At 37.7% G+C, this 27158-nt stretch overlaps 1 protein-coding gene across 2 annotated transcripts in view; it reads right to left on the bottom strand.

Moving 5' to 3' along the window:
- Positions 1–250: 250 nt before the first annotated feature.
- LOC131070307 (nicotianamine aminotransferase 1) overlaps positions 251–27158 on the bottom strand; it is a 114006-nt gene continuing 87098 nt past the window's right edge. For both annotated transcript variants that reach the window (XM_058005814.2, XM_058005815.2), the window contains exons 6-8: positions 1327–1482; positions 1058–1151; positions 251–946 (exon numbers count right to left, since the gene is read on the bottom strand). In XM_058005814.2, coding sequence (XP_057861797.2) covers positions 828–946; positions 1058–1151; positions 1327–1482 — 369 coding nt within the window. In that variant the 3' untranslated portion in view covers positions 251–827. The remainder of the gene's footprint in view (positions 947–1057; positions 1152–1326; positions 1483–27158) is intronic.

Genomic DNA, 27158 nt, shown 5'->3' with positions numbered 1-27158 from the left:
TTCAACTATAGGCTAAGGCTATACCTGCCTATGTCAAGCTCCAGAAAATATAAGGTTTCTCATAATTCAATAGGTTCATAATCAGCCACGTGGCATTACTTATCCAAACTACTAAAGCATGTGAATCCATTCATCCTCTATAAGAAACGTACTACTTGATTTTACTAGTTATTTATCAAAAAAATATTTTCAAAAAGATTGTCCTATGGAAGTTAAAGACGAGCAACTCTAGTGAAAGATTTAAAAAAAAAAAATCAAGATGCCAAAAACTAAGTTATGGACATACACGTGATTGAATTCTAAAGAAATGCTAAAAACAAATTTAAGACAGATAAGAGTGATTTGTTATCAGAACTCTTACATGGGCAAACTACCTTGCTACTTTGTCAACTGTGGTTGGTTGACAATTTTCAGTATTATAAGAATTCTTAAACAGTTGCAATGCCTTCTGCTAATTTGTCAACGTTGGTTGACTATCTCCAGTTTTATCAGAACTCTTAAATGGGTGCAAGACCTCCTGCTAATTTGTCAATGCTGGTTGACTAGCTGCTGTTTTATCAGAACTCTTACATGGGTTCACTGCCTTATGCTAATTTGTCAACAGTGGTTGACTAGCTTGCACTGACCTAAATTACACAATTTCTCAAACAGAAAATAGTTCTGAGAGCTTCAGTTCAAAATATTTGAACTGTGAGAACAATTGCCCAAATTATTTTCTTAAACTTTTCAGAAAAAGAAAAATGCTAGTAATAGTTGACATGTAGTCATGACTACCTCAATCCATCCTTATATAGTGTCATATTGTGTGGTCATTTTATTAAAATCCATTATGTACTCTTGGTATGCCGCTGGCAAAAGGATTCAATTCGATCAAACGCCTCTTCCAACAAACTAGGGGGAACTGCAAAACATATCCGGATCCAATTCTTCATACCAAGACAAGACCCTGCCAAACAAGAGGTCAATAAAAGAGGCACAAACATGGGTCATCCATACAAAAAAAGCATACATTAAAAAGCATCTCTACAAAGAGAAAGTGGACAGATAAATTTAGTACCTGGCAAGATTATCACTGATTCTTCCTTCGCAAGTTTTGTGCAAAACCCAAAATCATCATTTATGTCTTCAAAACCATTTGTATTTATCTTAACCTGTCCCAAACAAATAGCCAAATGAAATTTAATAAAATGGACTTGTTGCATGCATCAAACTGCAGATTTACAAAAAACCTTTGATTGTACTTTGTTCAGGTGTTTATATTCAAATATGCTTTTGTTCTTGTAAAATGCAAAACAATGAACATGACTTTTGCATAAGCATTTTTACCATCAAAAACAGAGAACCCTGAGGTTTAAATTGGCAATTGAGAACAATGATTTTTTGCAAGCGGTTGTAACATATTTCAGCTGCATGTGCAAGCATTTGCAATGTCTGCCCATAAAATTCTTGTGGTGTATTCTTTAAGATGTCTGGAAGTGCACCCTGTAATAATAATGATTGTCAATCTTTGCAACGCATGAAATCATGAAGAGTCATTAATATATATCTAATAATTGCAAACCGCTAGGAGAGATCAAATCACAAGTGGACACCTAGACACAAACCACTAAGGGTAAATTAAAGAAACAGTTAGAGTGCATTGTTAAATTTCAAAATCATGATTTTCAAAAATAGCATCTGTAATGACTAATATCATAATGATAATATTATAAAAATTCCAATGATGAATCATGCTTTATGTAGGAATACCACCACCTTTTCTTTTGGATTCCCTTACCCTGATGCTGATCTAGCTTATAATAATGCCATTAGTGTCACCACTGTCACTTTTTTGGTAAATCCATGGTGATGCCACTTGTAACTGTTCTGAGTCCTGGGTTGTGGTTAATGAATCTCTTTCATGATCTTGGCTTAAAGTGGTTCCAAATTTTAGGTCTATCCTACTGTTTAGAATCCCATCCTGCCCTTTAGTGCCTTACTCTATGCTTTGGTACTTTACACATTAAGAAACCTTATTCTATGACATGGCATAATTATCTACTCTCTCTATCAGTTGATTCTGCTAGATCTCATCTTTCACATACAACAATTCACAATAGACATGTGGACCTGCCATGAAAATCATACGTAGGACTTCTACCTTCCTCTTGCATGCCTCTCCTACATTACCAAAACACAATTTCATGGATATTCCTCTTGGCTTACTAGTAAGGCTTGGCCAAGGAGTCACAAGTCATCTGCTTGAAATTCCTAACACCTTCCCATCATGCACTTGAACATACTTCGATTTTTTGATAATTGATCAGTAGCTTTTGCTTATGCCGTTTTGGAGCAGACCTAAGGGGCCTTGATAAAAAATTATTTATATTGCATCGTTGCTGTTTTTGCATATTGAGGGTTTGGGTACCATTGTTTATCATTCTCATGTTAGTTTTCCACTAGGAATTTACATTTCTGTACTATGATGCAGAGCCCTGGTATAGGTATAGGGCAGGTTCCCCTAATCCAAGAGCACACCAAGGACCCTAGCAATCACAAAACACTACAAGGGGTCAAGGAATATCAGTTTGACAAGTCCCAATCCCTTTCTTCCAAAAAGACTTCCTCACAAGGTCTCTTTCATTGAGCATCTCATAAGGTCTTCAAGAGGCTCCTAAGGATCCTATGGCCAACAATGGTTTGGCCTCTTCCCCAATGCAACAATAGCTATTCAAGGTTTGGTTTGAAGTCCCTTAGGCCAGAGAGACCCCCTTCAATCATTAATTTAGGTTCCCTCTACCGGTTTGGGGTAACTGCTGCAACAAGGCCTACTAATCCTAGTAGCCTTGCCAGACCGGTTTTCCACACTTAACTCCTTATTTCTCCAAAAGAGCCAGACAACAAATCCCAGATTTGAATACCCTTTGAAAGTTACAAAACATATCCTAAGGGTTCTGACTGGTTGGGAACACAAGAATCCAAACCCTATTTTGGTTAGGAGACCTAATAGCCCCAATTAGGCCTATTTTACAAAGGAGTGTGTAGACACTGACTTTAACTCACCAAACCAACTTAAGGAACACTCTTAGGACATGGCAAATGCACCAATTCCTAAGTCTTAGGCCATGATCAGACCTTTAACCCCTGATGGGAGACCTGTTTGCTTACACTTGCATGGTGGCCACATGGAGTTGCCGATCTTAATGCATCAAACCCTCGCCTCTAACTGGTCTTAACCTGCAAAAGGCCTTCAAAATTGTTGGTTGAAAATTTTGTACACTTGGGGAAATATACAAAATTGTGGTTTCAACTACAGCACACGAGTAAAAACTCTCCTAATTAAGGGAAGGCTCCCCCTATCTAACTACAACTTGGAAAATAAAATTGGATGGGACAGCAATCTTTCTTCTTTTTTTCAAGAAAGACAATATCCTTTTTTCTCTTCACAGAAAAGGATAGCGATTGAATAACAGCAGTAACCACTTTCAAGTAAAATGAGAGAAAGGAAGTGAAGTTTCCTGAAAGCTCAAAGACTCCCGTCACTTCCTTTCTCTCATTTTACTTGAAAGTGGTTACTGCTGTTATTCAATCGCTATCCTTTTCTGTGAAGAGAAAAAAGGATATTGTCTTTCTTGAAAAAAAGAAGAAAGATTGCTGTCCCATCCAATTTTATTTTCCAAGTTGTAGTTAGATAGGGGGAGCCTTCCCTTAATTAGGAGAGTTTTTACTCGTGTGCTGTAGTTGAAACCACAATTTTGTATATTTCCCCAAGTGTACAAAATTTTCAACCAACAGTTTTTTGGCGACTCTGTTGGGGACACGGACGCATTCGGGAGCCTCACGCTTTCGTTTGAAGACTAGTGTCCTACCATTTTGAAAGAAGATCTTGGAAATTCCTTCATTTCTTTAAGCTGGAAAGTTCGCGTGTTTACGTTCGTCGGAAGAAAGGTGAACATTCAGAAGAAATATCTGTTGCTGAAAGAGCTAGATACTTTTTGCTCGCTAGTACATCTTCCCTTTCACGAACCACAAGTTATCCTCCTTCAAGGAAGAAGAAATCCATCCCAAGTGAAAATTCTTCCTTCTTTTTCAAACCACTAATTCCTTCATTACCTAATATGGCTAATCCTCCACTTCCTCCTCCCGGTCCATGGGGAGTAGCTTTTGGGCCTTTGGCATTAACCCCGCCTCTTCATCCGCTTCCACAAGGTTCGCGCAAAAATCTTCCCAAATTTTATGGCGATGGAAAGCAACACCCAGATGAACATGTCAAGTCCTTTTATATGGCATGTGGTGTTCTTGGGGTTGAACATCAAGATGTTGCTGTTCGGTTGTTCATAGAGACTCTTCAAGGTATTGCAGCCGACTGGTTTTTCAATCTTACGGCTGGTTCAATTGTTTCCTGGAACTCGTTGAGAGACAAGTTCGAGGAACGTTTTAAGCCTGCAGAAGATGAGCACGCCTTATTGGCCCAGTTGACACAAATGAAGAAGGATACGCATGAAGGCATGCGTGAATTCATTGCTAAATTTAACAAATTAGCAAATAGAATTCCCGTTAATTCTAAGCCTACTCCTGAAAACCTCAAGTGTTTTTTCATCAACACTCAATTGCCCGAGGTTAGTTTCTTCTTAAGACGAGCATCTCCTGCTGATTTAGAAGTTGCTCAATCAATGGCTACTGAAATTGAGGACGACTTGATCTTAGCTGGTAAGATCAAGAAGGATTCTAATCGGTTCAAAGGAGTTTCGCACCAGGATAGTTCATTTTCTGGTTCTACCGATCCAATGGTACAGAAATTGGCAAATGAACTTCTTGCTTTGAAGAAGCAAGTGTCTCAAAATTCCTACCCCGCACCATACAAGGATATCCCAAGAAGGACATATCCTAATGCTGCTGCCAGTTATGCTGCCAAAAATCAACCCAAGTTGCCTCCCCCTCCGGAGAAACTTGCGCTTGAGCCACCTCCTTCAAAGGCAGCAGTTGGTTATTATGAGACTGATCAAAATGAGTCTTCTTATTTTGATTATCAGTCCGATGAAGTTGCTCTTCCTCAAGAAGAAGAAGAAGAAGTGACTGGCGACTCTACTATACGTTACATGCACTATGATGACTCTGTTGCTGCTGACAGGACTCATAGCCAAGCATTTGCTGTAACAACAAGATCCCAGACCCGGTTGGCCCAGCAAGAAGAAGCTGCAAAGATCGCAAGTGATTTACAAACACCTGTTGTTATTGCTCAAAGAGGAACACCGCTGCCTTATATTTCAAAGGATGCAGCGAAAAACCAAGTAAGTAACAAAAGTCCTCCTCTTGCTTCATCTGTTGATCCCAAGCCCAGTATGCCCAACCCCAAAACATTATCAGACAATGTTAATCCTTTTCTAGCTGGTTCATTTCAAGCCTTTGATATTATTGACCATGCTAGGAAGACTAAGATCCAGATGTCCGAAGTTGAGTATTTGCAAGCTAATCCTGATCAATTTGATAGATTAGCTGATTTTGTTAGAAGCAAGGAGACTCGTCCTATACTTGAAAACACTATCTCACAAGAACCCAAGAAGTTGCCTAATCATTTGGTAACCATTCCATCTACCACCCAGGGAAAAATAGAACCTTTTTACATTTCCTTGTTGATCAATGGTTTTCAATTAAGCAATTGTGTCTTGGATTCTGGTGCTTCTGATAACGTCATGCCCGCGAAAGTTGCTCAAGCTTTGGGGCTGACTTTGACCAAAACTTTTGGTCATTGTTATTCCATGGAGAACAAGCAAGTACCCCTTATTGGACAAATCAAGGACGCACAATTTGCATTTGCTGCTTTTCCGGATAATAAGATAAAGATGACTGTCTTGGTGGCTGACGTTCCTGCATCATACGGAATGTTGCTTGGCCGTAATTTTTGTAAAGATGTTGGAGGTGAACTCAACATGGATATGACAGAAGCAAGAATACCTGTCAAAGGTGTTGTGCAGAAGTTAATTCCTGAAAGAGAGACCAAGTACACGGTTGTTAAATCCAATGACCCTCATGCTCAGATTCTTTTTGAATCTTCAGGTTTTGGTAATTATTACCTCCATGTTGATGAAATTTCAGAATTTGCTGAAGATTATCCTTCTAGCAGCTCTGACATTTCATTACTTTCGGCAAATGAAAGTTTTGTTGATATTGATCAGGATCAAACATCAGAAGGTGGGTCATCCAGTTCATATGTTATGGTTGAAGAGGTCGCATCTTCAGTTGCTGATGAAAGTATTCCATCACCTCCTCAACAAGAAGAGCTTCATTCTTCGTCTGTTCAAGAGGAAAGTTCATCCTCTCCTATGGAAGAAGATGATAACTTTTCTTTTCACAATGCACTCATCTCGGAGGAAGGCAGCTCTAATCATTCCAATGAAAACAACAGTTCAAATGATGTATGGACTCTTGAATTTGATGGTAGCTGTGCTACGAATGGATCCGGAGCTGGTGTAGTTCTTATATCTCCCAAGGGAGAGATCTTCCCTTACTCTTTCAAATTACAATTTGCTAATACCAACAATACGGCTGAATATGAGTCGCTCTTGTTGGGAATGAGTGTTGCATTGAAAAGAGGAATCAGAAACCTTCATGCCCAAGGCGATGCAGAATTAATTGTTTGTCAATTGAGAAATATATATCAGACTAAGAATGACAGGCTCAAGCATTATCGCAATTTGGTATGGGAGAATATTGAAGAGTTTGATTCTTTCAATATCTCAGTTGTTCCTCGTGAATACAATGATAGAGCTGATTCTCTTGCTGTTTCAGCTACTTCATTAATTCCACATCTTGACTTTGGTCAGGATAAATACATCATTGAGATAATCTGCAGACCAAGTGTGCCTGATAATTGGGATCATTGGCAGATCTTCAATGATGATAAGCAGATTAATAATTTCTTGCAAGCTGAGGATGGTTTCAACAACTTGTATTTTGAAGGAAGTAATTCTCCTTCTTCTTCATCTTCAGATCCAGTGCCTGATACATCATTTGAATCAGATGAAAATATCCTTCAGCTGAAAGGAAATAAAATCCCCAAGGGATTGGTTTCTCTTGAAAAACTTTTCGATCAACATGATCGTTATATCAAGAGACGACAACAAGAGGGTACTGATTCTCTTATGGGATATGAGAAATACAATATTGGATCTGACGGAGATCCAAAGTTTGTCAATATTGGCAATAACTGCACTTTAGAAGAGAGAAATCAGTTTATTCAGCTTTTGTGTCAATATCATGATGTCTTGGCGTACTCATATGATGATCTAAAGTCCTTCCAACCCAAGGAAGTGCAGCATGACATTCCTCTCAAGCTTGGTGCGGAACCTTTCAGACAAAAGCAACGCCAATATAATCCAAAGATTTCAGGTACCATTCTTTCTGAAGTTCAAAAGATGCTTGATGCTCGGATTATCTTTCCCATCCATCATTCAACATGGTTGGCAAACATAGTACCGGTGCGTAAGAAGAATGGAGAAATACGTATCTGTGTGGATTTTAGAAATCTTAATCAGCTATCACTCAAAGACAATTATCCATTGCCAATCATGGATCAAGTCTTGCAAACGGTGACAGGTTCCGAGATGCTATCTATGCTAGATGGATTTTCGGGATACAATCAGATTGAGGTTAGTGAACCTGATCAACACAAGACTGCATTCACCACTCCATGGGGTACGTTTGCATACCGAAGAATGCCTTTTGGGTTGATCAATGCAGGAGCTACTTTCCAGCGAGCTATGGACTTGGCTTTCCGTGGTATTGTTGGAAGATATATTGTAGTATATCTTGATGATCTTACTGTTTTTTCTAAAGATCGTGAGAATCATCTTTTTCATCTACAAGATGTACTTGAAAGATGTCGCAAGCATGGCGTCTCTCTTAATCCCAAGAAGTCAGTTTTTGGGGTGACAGAGGGAAAACTTCTTGGTCACATTGTTTCCAAGGAGGGTATAAAAGTTGATCCTGAGAGGGTTAAATCAATTCAGAATCTACCTTTGCCATCCAACAAGACTGCTGTTCATTCTTTTTTTGGTAAGGTTAATTTTTTGCGAAGATTTATTCCTGACTTTGCAGAGAAGACTCGTCATATTGTGGACATGATGAAAGGAAAGTCTTCTTTCCATTGGAATTCTGAAGGAAGAGCGGCATTCAATGAAATTAAAGATGCAATTGCTCATGCACCCGTGTTGGTTTGTCCTAACTACACCAAGGAGTTCATTATGTATAGCTATGCTTCCGAGCATACTTTGTCAGCCATTTTGATGCAGAAAAATTCAGAAGGAATTGAATCTCCTATTGCTTTCATGAGTTGTCCTTTGAAGTCTCATGAACTCAAGTATTCCTCTATTGAGAAGAATGCTTATGCGGTGGTAAAAGCAGTTAAGAATTTCCGTTTTTACATCTTGAATTCTCATACCGTTGTGTTAGTTCCTGATACATCAGTCAAATCTATCTTAACACAACAGGATTTTGGTACAAAAAGAGGAAATTGGATTGCTAAAATCCAAGAATATGACTTGGAAATCAAGCCTACAAAGCTCGTTCGAGGAAGAGGACTCTGTCAGCTGATGGCGGAAGGTATTCCGGAGGAGCGAGAATTGAATGATTCAGAAGATCTTCCCAAGGTGTTGTTTGTTAGTACTATTGATGAATGGTACTCTAATATAGCATTTTTCTTGACCTATGGCGAATGTCCACAACATTTGACATTCAAGGAAAAGAGAAGTATCAAGTTGAAAGCTGCAAACTTCGTATTATGGGATGCTGGTTTGTACAAGAAAGCCATTGACGGTACTTTCCTCCGTTGTGTTGACAAAGCGCAACAAACTAAATTGCTGGAATCTTTTCATGACAAGGCTTGTGGTGGACATTTTTCTGCCCCAGTGACCGCTCATAAAATTTTGAGAGCAAAATATTATTGGCCTACACTCTTTCAAGATGCTTTTCGGTGGGTACGTAAGTGTGTACATTGTCAGCAGTTTGTAGGTAAACCAAAGCTTGCAGCATTACCATTGAAGCCGGTTATTGTTGAAGAACCTTTCCAGCAATGGGGCATTGATTTCATTGGTGTGATCAATCCCTCCTCAAGTGCGGGTCATTCCTATGTCCTTACAGCTACTGATTATTTCACCAAGTGGGTGGAAGCCATACCAGTAAAGAACGCTACTTCTGAGGTAGTATGCAGGTTCCTCAAGGAGAATATTATTTCCAGGTTTGGTGTTCCTTTCAAGATTGTGACTGATAATGCGGCTACTTTCTCTTCCTCAGAAATTTCACAATTTTGCTTTGAGTATAATATTTTGTTAACTCATTCATCTAATTATTATCCTCAAGGTAATGGTCAAGCGGAATCTAGTAACAAGAATTTGATTACTATCATTCGCAAGCTTGTGGAGGAAAATCAAAGGTCCTGGCATAAGGCTCTTTTTGATGCTTTATGGGCAGACAGGATTACACCCAAAAGGGCTATTGGTATGTCTCCATTTCAGCTCCTTTATGGGATTAATGCAGAAATACCCATCACTTTGGAACTTCCTGCTCTCAAGTTATCTAAAGCAATTGAGGATCAAACTTATGAGGATGCTTTAGATAAAAGGATCATGTATCTTTCCCAACTGGAAGAACAAAGAACACAAGTGGTAGACCGAATTGCTCAGCATCAGCTACAAGTTAAAATTCTTTTTGACAAGAAAGCAAAACAAAAAGGATTCCAAGTTGGTGATCGTGTTTTGCTTTGGGATAAGCGAAGGGAACCGAAAGGCTTACATGGCAAATTTGATTCTCTTTGGCGAGGACCCTTCACCATTCACCGTATTGCTGGAGAAGATAGTTTTATCTTGTCTTATCATGATGGAACTCCATTTGTGCTGCCATGTAATGGTCAGCATTTGAAGCATTACTTTGAATGAAGATTCGAGGTAACTTTTTGTAAATAATGTCTTTCTCTTGGTTGTTTTTCGCCTTTTGTTTGTTTTTTTTTTTTTTGCTTTGTTTGACTCTGTGACCCAATGGATAAGAGGAAGGCACTAAGAGTTCTGGATTCTTTTCTCTCATAATCTTGAAGGATAAACGAAAGAATTCCCCAGTCAGAGCCTGTTGTTGTCCTCATTTTTGTTTCCAAAAATGAAGGACCACTACCATGAAATTTTTGTGAAAAAATGAAAAAATTTACTCTATGGCACGCTTCCCGAGGCAGAATTTCGACTAATCCTTGGACTGGCTTAATCCTCAGTCCATCCTCGAACTACGTTTCGAATTTCGTCAAATTCTGGGTTCGTTTGCTATGTCTTTCCTTCAATTTCGGGTTTTAAAACCCAGACTGCAGGTGGAGAATTTTCTTCAAAATGCAAGTTTTAATGATATTCATTGTTGTGGTCTTTGTAGGGGAATTTTTGATCACTTACATGTGCATTTTTTATTTCAAATATGTCACTTGTAATTTATTTTAAGTTTCCCATTTAATGTTTTTATCTTTTTGTTGTTTTTTGGTCATTTTTAGTTAAAATAGGGGTTTTTAGCTCAACTGCAAGTAAACTTGCAGTTTGTCCAAAAAACCCCTACTTTAATGGGTTTTACATGTAATAGGGATTTTAAATCCCCATTACATGTGTGCAAGTGTTTAATACTTGTTGTAGGGATTTTATTTCCCCCTTACAAGTATTTTTAAACTTGCAGTTTGTCTTTTAAAACCCGATTTTAACATAAAGTTCATTTTTGACAATTTTTAAACTTGTCATTTGTCCAAAAAAACCCGATTTTGGCTTAATGAGTGAAAAAGTGAAATTTTAAACTTGTTGTTTTATATTTAAAACCCGATTTTGAGCATGAAAAGGAAAAAGGAGAAAATCGAACTTGTCATTTTATGTTTAAAACCCGATTTGCTTCCTTTTGAAGAAAATCGAACTTGTCATTCATTTTTCAAAACCCGAAATGCAAGAATGAAGCGATTTTGGACTTTTTCAAGGCGAAATTCGTGGATGAATCGTTGGATGATGGGGGCGTTTTGAGTTTGCATCCTATCTTCTTGCATTTTTTGACATCTATCATGCCATTTCAAAGACAAATCCGCTGGTTTTTACCCTAAGAAACAGCAACTGCGTTTTTTTTTTTAATGTGCCTCATGAATGCCACGATTTGAGCGGTTAAATCTTCAATGTTGCCCACACTCCTAAATCGTTTTGGCCTTTCTTCCTAAGGCGTGGAGGGTAAGAGCAGGTTCGCACCATTTAATGGTGCATTGAATGTGTAATGAATGCCACGTTTTTTCATAAAAACGTGACTCTCTTGGCTGCGTTTTTTGGCATTGATACCTCTTCAAACACCTTTGGTATTATTGCTTTAGCAAATACCTTGATCGTTTTGCTGCAACAAACTTGAAATGAACACTTTCATTGGCATTTTACTCTTGCAAGTTTAAGATTGCTACCATTTTTGGGGGCATTTTCACAAAAACGTGATAAGGGTTTAAAAGTTCAGTTTTGCTTCTTCATCTCAAGAAGTATTGCATTGTTGGAGAAGCATTTTGATTTTCCAATCAAGGTATGTTCTTCCTTTCTTCTCTTCTTTTTATTTTCATGTTTTCTTCTTTTTTTGTTATTAATTGCATTCTTCACATGTGTTGTTCTTCCCTTAAAATTGGTTTTCATGAAACAAATCTTCCCTTTGAAATGCAATTGTTAAATTGCATTATTCTTCTCAAAATTCCATCTTAGCTAGTATTCGGGATTTTTAATCTCGATTACAAGTTCGCTGGAAATTGTTGTTCTTCCCTTACGGTTGAGAAATTTAATCATTTTTGGTTAAATTTCCAAGCTTGAAAAATGTGAAATACCTCTCTCTTGCAAATTCGTGTTTTGAAAACCGGTTTACATGTTGTAAAGATCTTCCCATTTTCATGAAAATGACTATCCCGGATATTCCCATTTCTATCCATTCACGTTCCCCATATCCGCACTTTCCATTTCCATCATTTCCCGCAAGTCAAAATCCCATTTTTCATCCGTTTCTCCATTTTCGAATTTACAAGTATACTTGTATTCGGGTTTTAAAATCCCGATTGCATGTATGTACTTTCCAACTTGTATACTTGCGAAAATTCCCCCAAGATCCGAAATTGGTCAAAGTCAAGATTTTCCCATTTCTACATGTCCTCTCTCTTCTTCTCACAAAACCGTGAAATTCAGAGATCAAAGTTTTACCCAGTTGAAAAAAGAAAGAATGATATTTGCAGCTGATTATGATGTGGCCTTAACCCTTTTAAGTCTTCATCACAGCATTCCAGGTTCGCAATCAATGTCAGATTTGCCGGCATCGCCAACTCCAAAGAAAATGAAATACAAATATGATAAATACCAGAATGAGGTTACACCTTCCCAGGTCTCCTCGCCATTGGATCGCATTAGGGACACAGAAATAGGGCATGTTGATATGGCAGAATTCATTCACAGGGTAGAAGATCCACAGGATAACAACTTGCAGCGGCTGTTGGACAGCCATATCCATCATGCGTCTTCTTTCCCAGTGGCTGCCCTAGAACCTGAATTTGTTCTTGCATGCGCCCATCATTTTGACAAAGAGTCAAGAGTCATAAAAAATGATGATGGTGAAGCCATAATTCGTCTTGATGCGGATACAACCGAGAAGGTCTTCAAAATACCTCCTGCACCTGTTTACATGGAAATCACCAAAGAAAGTGCAGCAGAGTATTATGTGAAAAGAGAAAAAGATTGCAAGCGCCACATCAATAGGTGGATTCATGAGCCACGTCCTTCCTTCTCAAGATGGGCAAAGTTGTACCGTTGTGATTTCAAGTGGGAGATAGGAGACACCATCACTCTTCTCAGCAGAATGTTAGGCCTTGAGCACTCTAATGTCTTTGAGCCATGGATGTATCAATTCATCATGTTCATACGGCAGTCGCATCACATTTCATGGGGTGAAATCATCAGCGATGCTTTGTGCGAACAACTTGCAGCGGTTCCTACCACTATGACCTTCTTTATGAATTCTTATTTGGTATATTTAGCAGCATCACTTAGACACTTTCCAGGTCTTTCTACCAAGGGTGATCGCTCTCTCATACCAGTTTGGGAATATTATGACCAGCTGCCTTTGAAACCTAGCAGACTACATTTTAGAAGAGTCCAAGACGCATTCTTTGGATATTTTATGTGTCAGTTTGACATGGATCTCAGAAATAAGCGAGTATCAGATGAGGCATGGGTCAAGGTATCTGAGTATGGGTGCTTATTCCTGCAATTTCCCACCTTCACCTACATGAGGATTGGGTGCTATGATGGACAACCATACATGCTACCAAGATACCCGACCGATAGGATAATTCTTATGGAGTTGGGTAGACAGATTATGGCTGTTCATACTCTTCAGTCTGCTAGACACAAGGTTGGAATGGGGATCTCCAGCACAAATCCGTTGAAAATTGGTCGATACTCCCTTGTCACATCTGTGAAGGCTAAGGCCATGGAGGTTGAATTGCAGGAAATCAAGCTTAAGAGGTTCAAACCTAGAGCTGATTTTGATTATAGAGGTATGAAGGAAAAGATCAAAAAATCCTTTGTACATGTTCATCGCATTGAAGACATCTGGGCAGATCTCCGCACAGAAGCTGAAGTCCTGAAGATGGATTACTGCAGGCTCACTGTTGAGCAAATTGTTGACTTGAACTTGGCAGATATCCCACAAGGAATGATTGATGATGGGCGTATACTTGATCCTGAATACACTTCACGGAGGGTTGAGGAAGCTCCACTTCCTTTGATCCAATGGTCACATAAAGAGTGCGTCTCCATTCTTGACAGATTTCAGCCTATCTTGGCCAACACTAACGCATGGTTGAAAAGCAATGCTGTTAGACTTATCAAAATCAAGGTTGGTAAAGAAGATGATTCTACAGGGCCTCTTGGACGAAAGTCTGAGATTCAGATTGATAATAAGGAGGGTGCTTCATCTTCGAGCACAAGGATCAAGTTACGAGTTAGTCGTGCAGTAGTGCTTCCTCCTGAGGAGACAACTACTCGTGGGAAGGAGAAATCACGGTTCCATGTTCGGGTGATCGATCTGGATAATCCAGAAGAGGGGCAGCAATCTGATGATGCGCCTAAGTCTCCAGTTTCAGACACGCCTCATGAGGTCATTCCTCCAGTTTCTATTGAGACGCCTCTTTCTCCCCCTGATTTGCTCATTGATGAGTCTCCTCAGAACGCAGTTCCCATTTCAGCATACGGGCCTTCTCCTGAGCAACAACGAGAAAGTGTGTTGGAAGTTCCTGAAGATAATCCCACTTGCATTCAGTTATCAGAAATTGATACTTCCACTTCTGGTTTTGAAGAATTCATGAGGCAATCTTCATGTCCGTTGGTAACTGAGCAAAACATAGTCGCTATTCAAACAGATATTCCTCCCAGGGTGACCACAGTGATTCAAACAGAAACTGCTTCTCCTTTGCCTACAGCTATTACAGGAAGTGAGTTGATGACTTTGCCTCCATGGCTTAGTTCTTTCACCCCGAAAAGAAAGAAGCAAGAGATCTCACCTGATGCCTTCGACTACCAGCAACTCAAACAGTCCAGATCCAAAGTTGCTAAGAAGGCGAAGACTATTTCCAGGGTAACTGTTGATAGCAACAAGATGAAAGTAGCTGAAATTGTGGAACCTATTGCAGATAAACCACTTGATGAAATGTCAGCTGCTGATTATAAGGTTACAAGGGTAGAATTGGGCAAGCAAACACATGAAGTCATTAAACATGATGCTCAGTTTTCTGTTGCTTCACTAGTGCAAAGGTGTGACGATCTTCTTGCAAAGAAAGACAAGCTAGAAGAAGAAAACCGACAGCTCATGGCAGCCATCAATAAAATCACAAAACCTGCTGCTGAAGGGAGTAACTCCATAGGTTCTTCCGGTTCCCAAGAATCGATTCGTGGAGTAGAAAGGGCTGCTCAAAAAGTACAAGCACTGGATTCCTGGATTGATCACCTTCATGATCAATGCGTGCAAGTGATAAAAGACATTTTTCAAATAATGTCTAAGCTGGAAACCATTGAGGAGAAATTGGATCAGACTTCTAACACTTTCAAAAAGAATCTGGAAAGTGTTGAGAAAAGTCTGGCAATCTGGCGTACCATGCCCCAACAACAGCTGAGTATTTTGCAGGAGCACACCATCATCTCTTCCAGGGTCATGTACTTGGAATATGAGGAACTCATGGAAAACAAAACCCTTGTTCTTAAGTCCCTCATCGAAGAGATCAGTGATGCAAGGAGATTCCGGAATGAAGTTTATCAAGGTATTGTCTCACATTGTGAAAGGGCCTCTTGCAATATAGTAAGTCAGGATGGAGAGCTAATTCCAGAAGAAGAAGTTCTTGCGGACTTACAGATGAGGATTCATGGTGAATGGAGGAGTGAACAATTCTTGGCAGTTTCAATTCAAGCATTGATGAAACATCAAGCCTTTTTGCATGAGATCCAGTCCATCCTGGATAGAGACAATTTCGCGCTCCTCCGCTGTCACGACACTATTGTGAAGACTATGGTAGTTGCTAAGAACACTCATGAACCGAATCCCGAGGAACTACAAGCGAGCATCCGGAAATTTCAAGGATTCATGTCTTCACAAAAGGCAACCTAAGTGTTTTTCAACACTTAGTTGAATTTTCTCTCTTTCGTAATCTTTGGTTGTAATTTCGTTTTGACAAGTTACATGTAAAAGTAATTTTTGTAAAATACAAGTTACACATTACTTGTACTTTTGTAATTACATGTAAGGCAACTACAAGTTATGTCCGATTAGGACTGTAGTTGGAATAAGTCTTAGTTAGTTAGAGTGACTCTTAGTTAATTAATGAAGTCTCAGTTATTTATTGAAGGAGTCTTGGTGGTTGAGAGAATCTCTCAAGTTAGTTATGATCCTCCCACCTTTTTCTCAAGGCTCCTCTTCTATAAATACTTGAGAAGTCCATTGTAAATATATCTTTTGGGAAAGCAAGCAAAAACTCTGCCAAATTTACAGCAAGAAGTCTTTGAGCTTATGTATGTGGATTGAAAGTTTTTGAAGAAATAATAAAGAAGGACTACTCAAGTTTTGAGTCTTTGAGCTACATGTTTGAGTTTGAATCTTTTATTTCTTCTATGCCAAGTGTTTCTAAAGGAGCTTAGTCCAATCTGATTTGAAGTCTTTGAGCTGCAAGTAGAGAAGATTAATTAAAATAGGAAAATCTCTAGAAGGAGCAGCAAGTCTTTGAGCTTGCGTCTATTCTTGAGGAAAATTACTGTTTGATAAGAAATAGCAGCAAGTCTTTGAGCTTGCATTAATTCTTGTCTTTGTGTTAAAAGAATAGATTATTTCAGTCTTTGAGCTGTTATCTTTTATTCGTTGTAAAATTTAGTATAGCAAAGGGTAGATAGGACTTCCAGTAGTCAAGTCTTTGAGCTTGATATTGCTGTCCCGTCCCGAAGGAAGTGACGGGAGTCTTTGAGCTTTCAGGAAACTTCACTTCCTTTCTCTCATTTTACTTGAAAGTGGTTACTGCTGTTATTCAATCGCTATCCTTTTCTGTGAAGAGAAAAAAGGATATTGTCTTTCTTGAAAAAAAGAAGAAAGATTGCTGTCCCATCCAATTTTATTTTCCAAGTTGTAGTTAGATAGGGGGAGCCTTCCCTTAATTAGGAGAGTTTTTACTCATGTGCTGTAGTTGAAACCACAATTTTGTATATTTCCCCAAGTGTACAAAATTTTCAACCAACAAAAATCCTAAAATAGATTGGCCATACTTGCATCCCCTCCAAATCCGTGAGCCACCAATGAAGGATCAGCAAGATGAGGCCATTTCTTTGCAAAATCCTAGGCAAAACTGTCAAATCTAGGCCACTTCCAGAAAATGCCAGGTTTCTCCCCTGTCTTGGCGAATTAGGACCTTAGACTTGATGCATCTGAAAGGTGATTGGCCACTCTAACACATCCCACTGGTTTCCTAATCCCAAAATGTTCGTACAGTACCGTACACCGTGCAGAATAACAGAATTGCAGGAAATTCTCAGAATTGTATTACTTCAATGATGCCAAAAGTTTACAAAGTCTTCCTCTCCCTCCAATGATGATTGGGAATATGACATTTTGTATCTTATTCAACGATTATCAACCACCTTTTGAACTGAGGTGACCATTGGAAAGAAGTTGCTATTTGCAACCAAAAGTTGTCAACAAAAATTGTCATGTTGAGCAACTTTTGACACATGTTAATTCCGCCTACCTAGAGATGTTTCAACATGTCCTAAACCTTCCTAAGACATCTCCAACACATAAACACCTATAAAATACTCAACCAAATACTCCTAGGCCCATATGTCCATGGTGGCTTATCAATTTGCCAAATCCATGACATTGGGTGACAAGGTGGGGTTTATTACAAAAATCAAACAAACAAGACTACCCTATTACATAGATTGAAAGGTCACATTCCCATGTGTGACCTTTAGCCTTTATTGCTCTTATCATCTTAGTCATGAGGTGCTCCTGCACCATACTGGCTCTACATTATATTGCTCACACAAGAATTGGGAAGTTGTGAATTAAGGCTTCTCTAACTTTACACTCTACATTTCAAAAAAGAGAGAACAAAAATTTTTTTAGTTCTTGTGGATGAATTAGGCTTATTGCTATCTTTTTATGTTTCATGCATTACTTTACATCATTAATTTATCATTGCAAATAGCATATATCTAGTTGTTTGGTTAAACCTAGAGATTTTCAAACCTTAGATTTGTCCTTGTTTATAGGTTTTTAGCTAGATTTCTTTCTTGTGTAGTGGTGGACCCTGTTATGGCGGTCTTTAATAGCTATCCACCCTGATAGGACCCGTGATTGTTGCTTGCTCTTAGCTGTACCTTGTACTAGTTTATAGTTATCCAAGTTTTTGCAACTATAGCATTGCTTTCCTTAATAGTTTGGAAATTTGAAGAGAAAAAGCAAGAGGATGAGACTCTGTTATGTTGAATGTAAGAATTCGTATGTATAAGTCTTCGATCACAAAAAAAAATGTGAACTCAAAATCACCATGCAATTACATTCTGAGGCAAAATGGAGCATAAATTTGCTTCAATTGATTCAAGTAATTATTCTCAAAAGAGATGTAGAGTTCATATGAACAGTCTTCAATCATGAAAAATGTGAACTCAAAATCACCATATGATAACATTCTGAAGTAAGATGGAGCATAAATTTGCTTCAATTGATTCAAGTGATCAATTGCAAGTTTGCAAGTATTCCAGCTACACATCATGTGATGAATAGGTCCTGTGGATTACAATCCAAGACATATATACTTAACATTCATCATCAATAAGTCCTCACTAATTTAGAACTCCAATCAAGTTGTCTTCAAGGTCTAGCAAAAATCCAATCATATATCAAATCCATAATAACACCGATAGCAATTCCAGTCATCTAAGCTACCAATCAATCATATTATGTTTCCTCAAGATGGATTGCAGACATCCTTTTAAAAGGGAAATTTTTTAAGGTGTTGTTGATCTAATATTAATACTCAATTGAGCACCCAATAACAAGACTGCTAGAAAACATCCTCTAATATGTCATATTATTAAATTGGCAATTTACAAACCCTGTTATAATAATTCAAAGTTTGATATTTACGAAGGAGACAAAAGACTTTATAAATAGAGAATACAAGACGATCTTTCCATAACGGAAACGATCGTAAATAGAAACATGAAAGACATAATCAAAAGATTCTAAATACTAACTAAATGACTAAGATGACCATTATAGAAATATCACACTATTATTTTAACACCCTCCCCTAATGGTCACTGTTCTAACTACTTGACAAAAGACATGACAAAATTTGTAGTTCTTTTGGTCACGAATGCATAGAAGGCTGCTCGCTTCTATTCAAAATGCTTAGCAACATGAGCCTGCTGCTAAGACCCTCCTTGTTTCTGCAAAATTTTTGAAGATGACCAAGATAACCACAATCCTGATGTTCGGTAACAAAGCTGTCCCTCCCTTTATCGAGAGACATGAAGATCAAGTTCTGAAAAAGTATTGATTTTTGTTGACAAAAAACTGAAACCACGATTTTTGTGGAAAAATTGCCAAACCCTCCACTAATCTAAAAGACAACAATAGCCACGATTTTGTCAAAAGACCATCAAATTTTTTTTGCAGATGAGTACTACGACCCAAAAACAAACTGCAAAAAACCATGATTTTTGTGGAAAACATCGTCAAATCCTTCCATGATTTTTTTGGAAAAAAAAAGAAAACCTAGACATGATTTTTGAAGTAAAATCGAAAAAACCTAGACACGATTTTTGAGGAGAAAATAAAAAAAACTTAGACACGATTTTTGGGGAGATAGTCAAAAAAACCTAGACATGATTTTTGAGGAGAAAATAAAAAAAACCTAGACACGGTTTTTGAGGAGAATAAAAAAACCCAAACACAATTTTTGAGGAGAAAATCAAAAAATCCCAAACACGATTTTTGAGGAGAAAATCGAAAAAAACCCAAACACGATTTTTGAGGAGAAAATCGAAAAACCCAAACACGATTTTTTAGGAGAAATTAAAAAAAACCCAACAATAATTTTTTAGGAAAAAATAATAAAACCAAACAATAATTTTTTTAGGAAAAAATTATAAAACCTACCAATAACTAATAAATTATAAAACCCCAAAAAACCCTAGTGCAAAAATCTTTCAGACCCGTTGCTATTTTGCTAAGACCGTGGCCGTTGCACAAGAGGAAAAACACAAAAAACCCTCGAATAGAGGTGGTGTGATCTCAGAAAAATCTGCATAAAAAAAACTTTGAGCAGATCAACGCAGCAAAAAAAAGAACTCCTGTCGCATGAAAAGTGTCTGGTCGCATGGAAAAGAGAAGACCATCGTGTGAACATAGAAGGGCCGGCACGAAAAAACCTTCGATGCAACACAGAATGTGGAGAAAGACAGACCCATCGCGGGGAAAAGAAAACCTTCCCAATGCACGAATAATAGATCCAGCATCATGAGGTTTGGAGAAGGCGGCCAAAAGAAATCCTGTTGAAAAACAACTGTTGTGCGTGGCACAAAAATGGCTGTCGTCACAAAAAAAAAGGTTGGAAACCCGCGATTTGTCTTCGCCGTAAGTCGCACGAAATAGCAGAAAAACTCCGACAAAACAAATGGTAACTCTCATGCTCAGATTGCAGAAAACAACTCGCAATTTTCAAACACGAGATTCGTGAAAATACAAATAACAAGCCCGTGAGTTGCAAGCAAATACAAAAACGCGATTTATCTAGAAAACCCTCGAAAACCCTCAAAAAAATTGCTCTAACGAATTTTTCATAAAAAATTTGATTAAAAAATTTCTAGAATTCTAGGCACGAGGCCACGAATTTTTTTAAAAAAAATCGCCAAAACTTAAAAAACCCCATCGACCCGCTTTGATACCATGTTATAATAATTCAGAGTTCGATATTTACAAGGGAGACAAAAGACTCCTTAAATAGAGAATACAAGATGATCTTTCCATAACGAAAACGATCGTAAATAGAAACACGAAAGACAATTAGAAGATTCTAAATACTAACTAAACGACTAAGATGACCATTATAGAAATATTACAATATTATTTTAATAGACCCCTAATAATAGCAGTGCTTATTATCGCTGGCTCAAGAGCCAATAATTCCTAAATAGATGACTTCAATATTATAAACCCGCAATAACAAAATATTACAGGTGCCTCAAATAGGACATCCATTCAATGACATAAAGCAGCATTTATAATCAGTATTTTCAATATAGAATAGTCAACTACATATAAACATTAGTAGGAAAAGGAGTCAACTTTTTTTTTCATTCTGGTCATAATAACAATTGTCTAGTCACACTACTAGGAAAATTGGTAATTGAATTAGACTGTTCTATCCTGGTGAACTCCAAAGTCTTCGAACGTGGCTTCTCCATGTCTATAAAACATTTCTTGGTCAACGCAACAATACATAAGGTCAATTAAAGGTTAGAATATCGACAAATGCATTAGTAAATGTATAGAATTTTTTATGACACTATCAGCTGCATTGAGGTCAAGAGTGCAATCAACCCTCTACTCCCTTGTTTGTGTTCTTGATTACTTTGCAAATGGTGATGAAAGTGACTTGAATGATGCATCTAATGAAATTTATTTAATGATATTTATAGTTATTTTAATGAGGAAATGAACAACAAACCACAAGTGATTATTGAATTCAATACCAAATGCCAATTGATGGTGTTGTTAATGTTGTTAGAATAGTTGCTTCTAGAGTTGGGATAGTTGTTTTTTTTTTCTCATTGAGGAATTTTTTGGAGGGGGTTGTCAAGCTAGGAGATCTTGCCCAGGTACATCCCAAGTTTTTCTTAGATGAACATGGGCCTCACATAGGCAGGACCAATTTTTTCTGCAACTTTGACACAAATACAGGGATTCTAGCATCTAAAACAATAGAGACAAAATAGGCAATTTCAGAAAAAAGTTAAATTAAATGTGTTGATTTGAAATCGTATTATTATGAATTCATGAACAGTAACGATAACACCATCAACCTTTTTGGCCTAATTTGTATCCTTTGTCCCATCTCAAGTCTCAAGCTATCCTCCCATAATTTGAATAGCCATGAAATCTATATACTAAAAGATTATTCAAAGCCATAAGATCTGGGAAAAAAATGTTAAACTTTTCTTGTACCTTATTTTTTTATTCCTCTTCTGATATTCTGACTAGGTCATGAGAATTGTTGGTTTAATATGTTCCATGGTATTTCTAGGATAGGAATGGAAAGGGTCAAAATAAACAACAATCTACGAGGCCATTTTTGGAGGATGGTACATATACATATATATAGGAAATAAAACATAAAGCTTTTTAGCATTTCTCAAATATCACATTAATTGAAATAGATCAAATATTTCAACCCATTGTACCTATAGGTTGGGACCTCAAGGAACCAAGTAAAATTGAGACAAAGACTATTATAGTACTTAGGAAGACTCAAGAATGGATTGCCAATAAGGCTAAGACTTCCAAAGTGCAGCCACAAGGAAAACAAAATGTTGCAGAACAAGGCAATCCTAGCCAAATAGTTTCTTTATCAAATATAGTACTGCCCTCTACCTAATAAGTGATTGCACTAGGAGGAGATGATGAAGAACCTCTTGAGGGGAGAAAAGAACCAGAAAAGACTTATGGGGATGGACCACCTAAGAACATGGAAGTGGAGAAAGAGAGAGAAAGAAAGTTAAAAAGAAGTTGAGACGGAGGAAATAAATCTTGATTCATCTAGACCTCGGCCTGATTCCTCTCAACGTCCTCAACATGTGACAGATAAGTCTTCCCTTAAGGGTAAACCTTCATCTTTTCCTTTTAATTTACAATATGTTACCAAAACCCCTCCATTGAGAAGAGCTTTGAATTTCTCATCTGCCAACACTCAATCTGAGACAGGAGTTGTAGGCACTCTTTCACCCTCATGGCTGGAAAATACCCTTTTTGAATAGAGAAATAGTTTCAATCATAGTTGAAAAACTTAGACTCGACATTGACTCGTCTGGCCCAAAAATTTTAAAAACTCGGGACTCGCCAAAGAACTCCGAAAAAAAATGGCAATAACTAGGCAAATTTATCGAACTTTTTAAAATACATAAATTTTTAAAAATATTCTTCAAAAGTACACATATTACTAAATTTCTTAAGCATATTAGTAATTTCAATCATATATAAATCAAAATTGGAGTTTAATGCATATCATAGACCAAGAAACAAGTTCAACCCTAAATAAGTTACAATGCCACTTCCACTAGTCATGTCTTATGTAGAAGTTGCCGCCCCATCTAAAGATATTTTTGGCAAGTTGTGTAATAATGTTTGATGGGGGTTTGGGGGCAACACCAAAATGAGGGTAGCACCTCGTGGGGATTTGAGGATGAGAGAGAGAGAGAGAGAGAGAGAGAGAGAGAGAGAGAGAGGTCTAGATCTTGGGGGAGGGAGGAGAGTGAGATTGAGAGAGCTAGAGAGAGGGGATAGAGGAAGAGTGATAGGGAGAGAGATAGGTATAGAGTTCATGGGAGATGAAGAGTGACATAGAGAGAGCAAGAGAATGTTGATATACTGAAATTTGACCAAGTTTAAAACTTTATAAGAACTTCTAAAACCTAGAATTTGCATTATCTCCTATAGATCTGAAACCACTCTCAAAAAATCCTGCCAAAATATTCATAAAATATAACTTAAAGTATAAGAAAGGAAAAACACATATTGAAATGTGAGTTATACTTAAATGTTATATTTCATGTATATATTCGAGTTTGACTTATAGCCAAAGATGGGGAGTTAGAAACATTTCTACTTCACCACCAAAGAAAATCATGTTTTTTTAACTATAAGCACGAAAAACTAAATTATATGAATTTGGACGAGTTTTTCTAGGAAAAATCGTGATTTTTTTCATTCACTCAGGAGTTTTACAAGAAAAAGTTGTCGTGAGTTTTACAAAAACTTGTTGGCAAGTTATTGGGCGGGTGACTTGCCTGGCAAATTGGCTCATGAGTACTTGCGAGTTTTGCAACCTTGGCTTTCAATCAATCTTCTTGATACAAATATTGTAGGTTAGTTACTACAAGTGTCTCCCAAGCTTAAAAATTTAAAGACCACTTCTAGATTGATGGAAGACAACAAGGCTAGAAATTTGTTTGTAGAGATAGCCCATCCCTCAACTCAAAAAGAGCCCCGTCAGGCCACTGTGAATGATTATAATATGACTAAAATTGATTTAGGGCCTCCAAGTAGAGATGGAGATATTCACAACTTCTAGGTGACAACCTCCAAATTAGTTGAAAGAAAAACAAAGGACAAGCAGGATGAAGATGATTTGAAGGAAGTTGTTCAACTCTTACTGATTGTTTAAAATCTTTAGTTGACCCCACTCCCCAGCCCATAAACCAAGCCGACACTTCCTTTGACCCAAGATCAGCAATTGGTAAGGAGATGGTAAGCAAGGTACAAAAGGTTAGATCTTATGGAAAGGTCACTCAGGAGTGGTTAGAAAACATAAAAACTAAAGGGAACATATTCATTGAGAACATCAAGAAAATATATGAGCTGAAGCTGCTAAGAAATGAAGTTGATAGAAAGATCACAAACACCAAACAAGAAGAAGTTGTGTGGTAGCAAGTGCATAAAGAGGTAAAGGAAATCTCGCACATGGGCCTAGAAAAAGCAGCAGCAAAACAAATTGTTCCAAGTGCTGATGATCCACAATGTATAATGTGGAGAAAAGTATTGAATGGAAAGATTCCTTCTGAAAACAAAACTTAAAAGAACAAGGTAAACTATTCAAAGAATGCCATGAAATAAGGGCTGATATCTTCAAAGAGCTCTCAATCATTGGAGCATCTCTGAAGAAAAATGACGATGATAAAGAGGCTACAGTTGAGAAACTAAAAGAGGAATTTGAGAAAAACATAGAGGAATTGTTAGATGAACAGGCCTTTTGCAAAGAAAATATGCATAAGCTGACAGTGATCAATCAAACTTTGGCACAATTTGAAGATGAGCCAATGGCTATTACAACCAAGATAGATGAAATCAGGAGCAACAAGATATTGTGGAGATTGAGATCAAGGAATGTAATCATTCCTCAACATGCAGAGATATGGGCAGTTACGCAAGCTTACAAAGACTTCAAAGCTAGAGCAGCAACCCCGCCCAGCGAGCACCCATGGATGGGGCCAACATGACCCCCAAAATGCACCACCTCAACAATACTTCTTTTTATTGTGAAATATGTAAAAATTTCTCCAAAAGTTTTATTTTTATAAACTTTTAAATTATATTTAGAGAAGTAGTTTAAAAGACTCTATTGGCGCTTACATTTGATAGTCCTTAAATATATAATGGTAGACATTTAAAGGATCTCCAGTTTTGAAAAATTAAGAGAATCATTTTTCTTTTAGCAAGCAATACAAAATTTTGGGCCAATTGAGAAAAGGACTTGATGAATCTGTGTGCTCATGAATTTGAATGTTTTGTTCTGAAATCGATTGCAAGTCTGTGTGCTTCATTCTATTTCAAATTATCATCCTTCTGTGTGAGTGAGGTAATTGCTTGCAAGATATTCTTTTCTTTTTTCAGAAGGTGAAAATGTTTTTTTCTAAATTCATAGCATCATACAACCTGTGTGTTGGGAAGTTGTTTCAAATCTTTTTTTATTTGTTGTTGGAGAAATCTCAGACTACATTTATTTAATGGCTATACATAAATGTTGTTTGCCTTTCCTACTTTCTGGTTAAAAGCATGCCCCATTTTATAATTTTGAAAATCTTAAAAAATTTGATTTTAAAGAGTTGTACCTTTAAAATTCAGAAGGAAGTTAATCAATAAATTACTCAACTATTGTTAGTTTGTCTTTTGTTTGGGACAAAATAGAGTCAGAAGCTATTCATTTTAGAAAGACAAATTTGCTAACCAACACCCTTCATCGCTTCTTGCGTAGAAGTTCCAATTGTTTGCCATGTTGTTCCATATGGCTATCCTTGATTGATTTTGTGCTATCGTAGGCGTCACAAAATTGGCCCATCACATAACCGTGATGTTGCCAAATAAAGACATGTGTCTCAGGTCCACCTGCTATCTTCGCTTCCCTTAGGCATTGACTTGTAGTCTTGTATAGATAGATCCACATGGCACCTCATTGCACAATCACACAACTTCAAAAGTTGACTCACTCCAAGCTTGTGATGTCGTGCATTTGTGATGCCTATCCAAAGCCCCATAGTATGTCAAGCAAAGGCTCTATCAATGCGTTCCACGTGGCGCCTTTTTGCGTGATTGAAAAAGGCAAGAGGCTAGGCCCATTTATAGGTGTGACGGTATGCATTTATGTTGCGTGTCCATCCTATTTAGAGGAGATTTCCCACTCCATGGGCCATGACCAATGATGCGTAAGGTTTGACTTCCATACGACAGGCTCTAATTGGTCGATGGCTTTTGATGTGTTTCTTCCTTCAAGGCCAAATTATTCAAGTTTGGTCAAATGCTATGACCACCATTGATCTTCCACATGAAATTCAGATTGATAACCAACATTTAAATTTGAGGAATGGCTACTCACAAGCTCTCTATTTGTGGGGTAATTCCAATAGCATTTTTAGGACAATGATTGCCATTTACGCCCAACAACTCATTAAACCACCATTTCCTCAAGCCCTAAGAGTTGCAAAATTGTCTTGAATGCGTGTGACATGGATTCAACAGAAAGAGATGAGCCCCATGCTCATTCAATGCTTACAGGAATCTTTGTTGCCTCGAGCCTTTCTTAGATCACAAATTTTATGGGTGATTTCTTCCCCTCTTGTGCTCAACTTAGAAATCATTTATTCCAGGGCATGGTCAAGTTATAGGCATGTCTTATCAAGCATCTTTGGTCACTCGAGGTCAGATTTGTTGGAGTCTTTTGTTAGATTTTTCAAGGGTTCATGGAGCTAGGGTTTCTTATTCACAACATGCCTTAGCTTCTCTTTTGCATCCACAAACGATAAATAGGTTGTTGAGCCTCATTGCAAATGGTGGGTTCTTCTTTTGTTCTCTACAAAGGTTATGCATCTTTGCAACTATAACTAGCCTATGCCTCTTTATCAATAAACTTTTTGTTGTCACTTACCTTCTCTATGTTCATTTTTTTGTTCAGGTGTGTGCATAATTGGTAGTTGATATATTATTGTGTGGGGGAAAAAGTGACACTAAGCAAACATGCCCTAATCTCACTTTCAATCACACACTTGTGGAATACGAAAGAGCCTAGAGGTATCACACAATTGGCTACTTCTTTTTGTAGAAGAGAGAGCCATGGGCTACCTATTAGGATTTCTATTCCTTTGTTGCAAATGATAGATAAAATGATGCAAGTTCAACTACTAGCCCTAGAGTGCAAGTATGAACTAGTAACAAGATTGCAAGATTGAGATTAAGTGATGAAAAGCTGTAAACACAAGGATAAAAGAAGAATGCAGATGTGTACCTGGGGTTAAAATCTGAGTGGAAACGTTCGGGACGGGGGCGCGGGCGCCACTGTCCTGATTCTGCACCTGAAA

This window comes from Cryptomeria japonica, chromosome 1 (genome assembly GCF_030272615.1).
Source record: "Cryptomeria japonica chromosome 1, Sugi_1.0, whole genome shotgun sequence".
NCBI classification, from domain to species: domain Eukaryota; kingdom Viridiplantae; phylum Streptophyta; class Pinopsida; order Cupressales; family Cupressaceae; genus Cryptomeria; species Cryptomeria japonica.
Note: the sequence above shows the minus strand (reverse complement) of the source record. Positions and strands in the feature narration are given on the sequence as shown.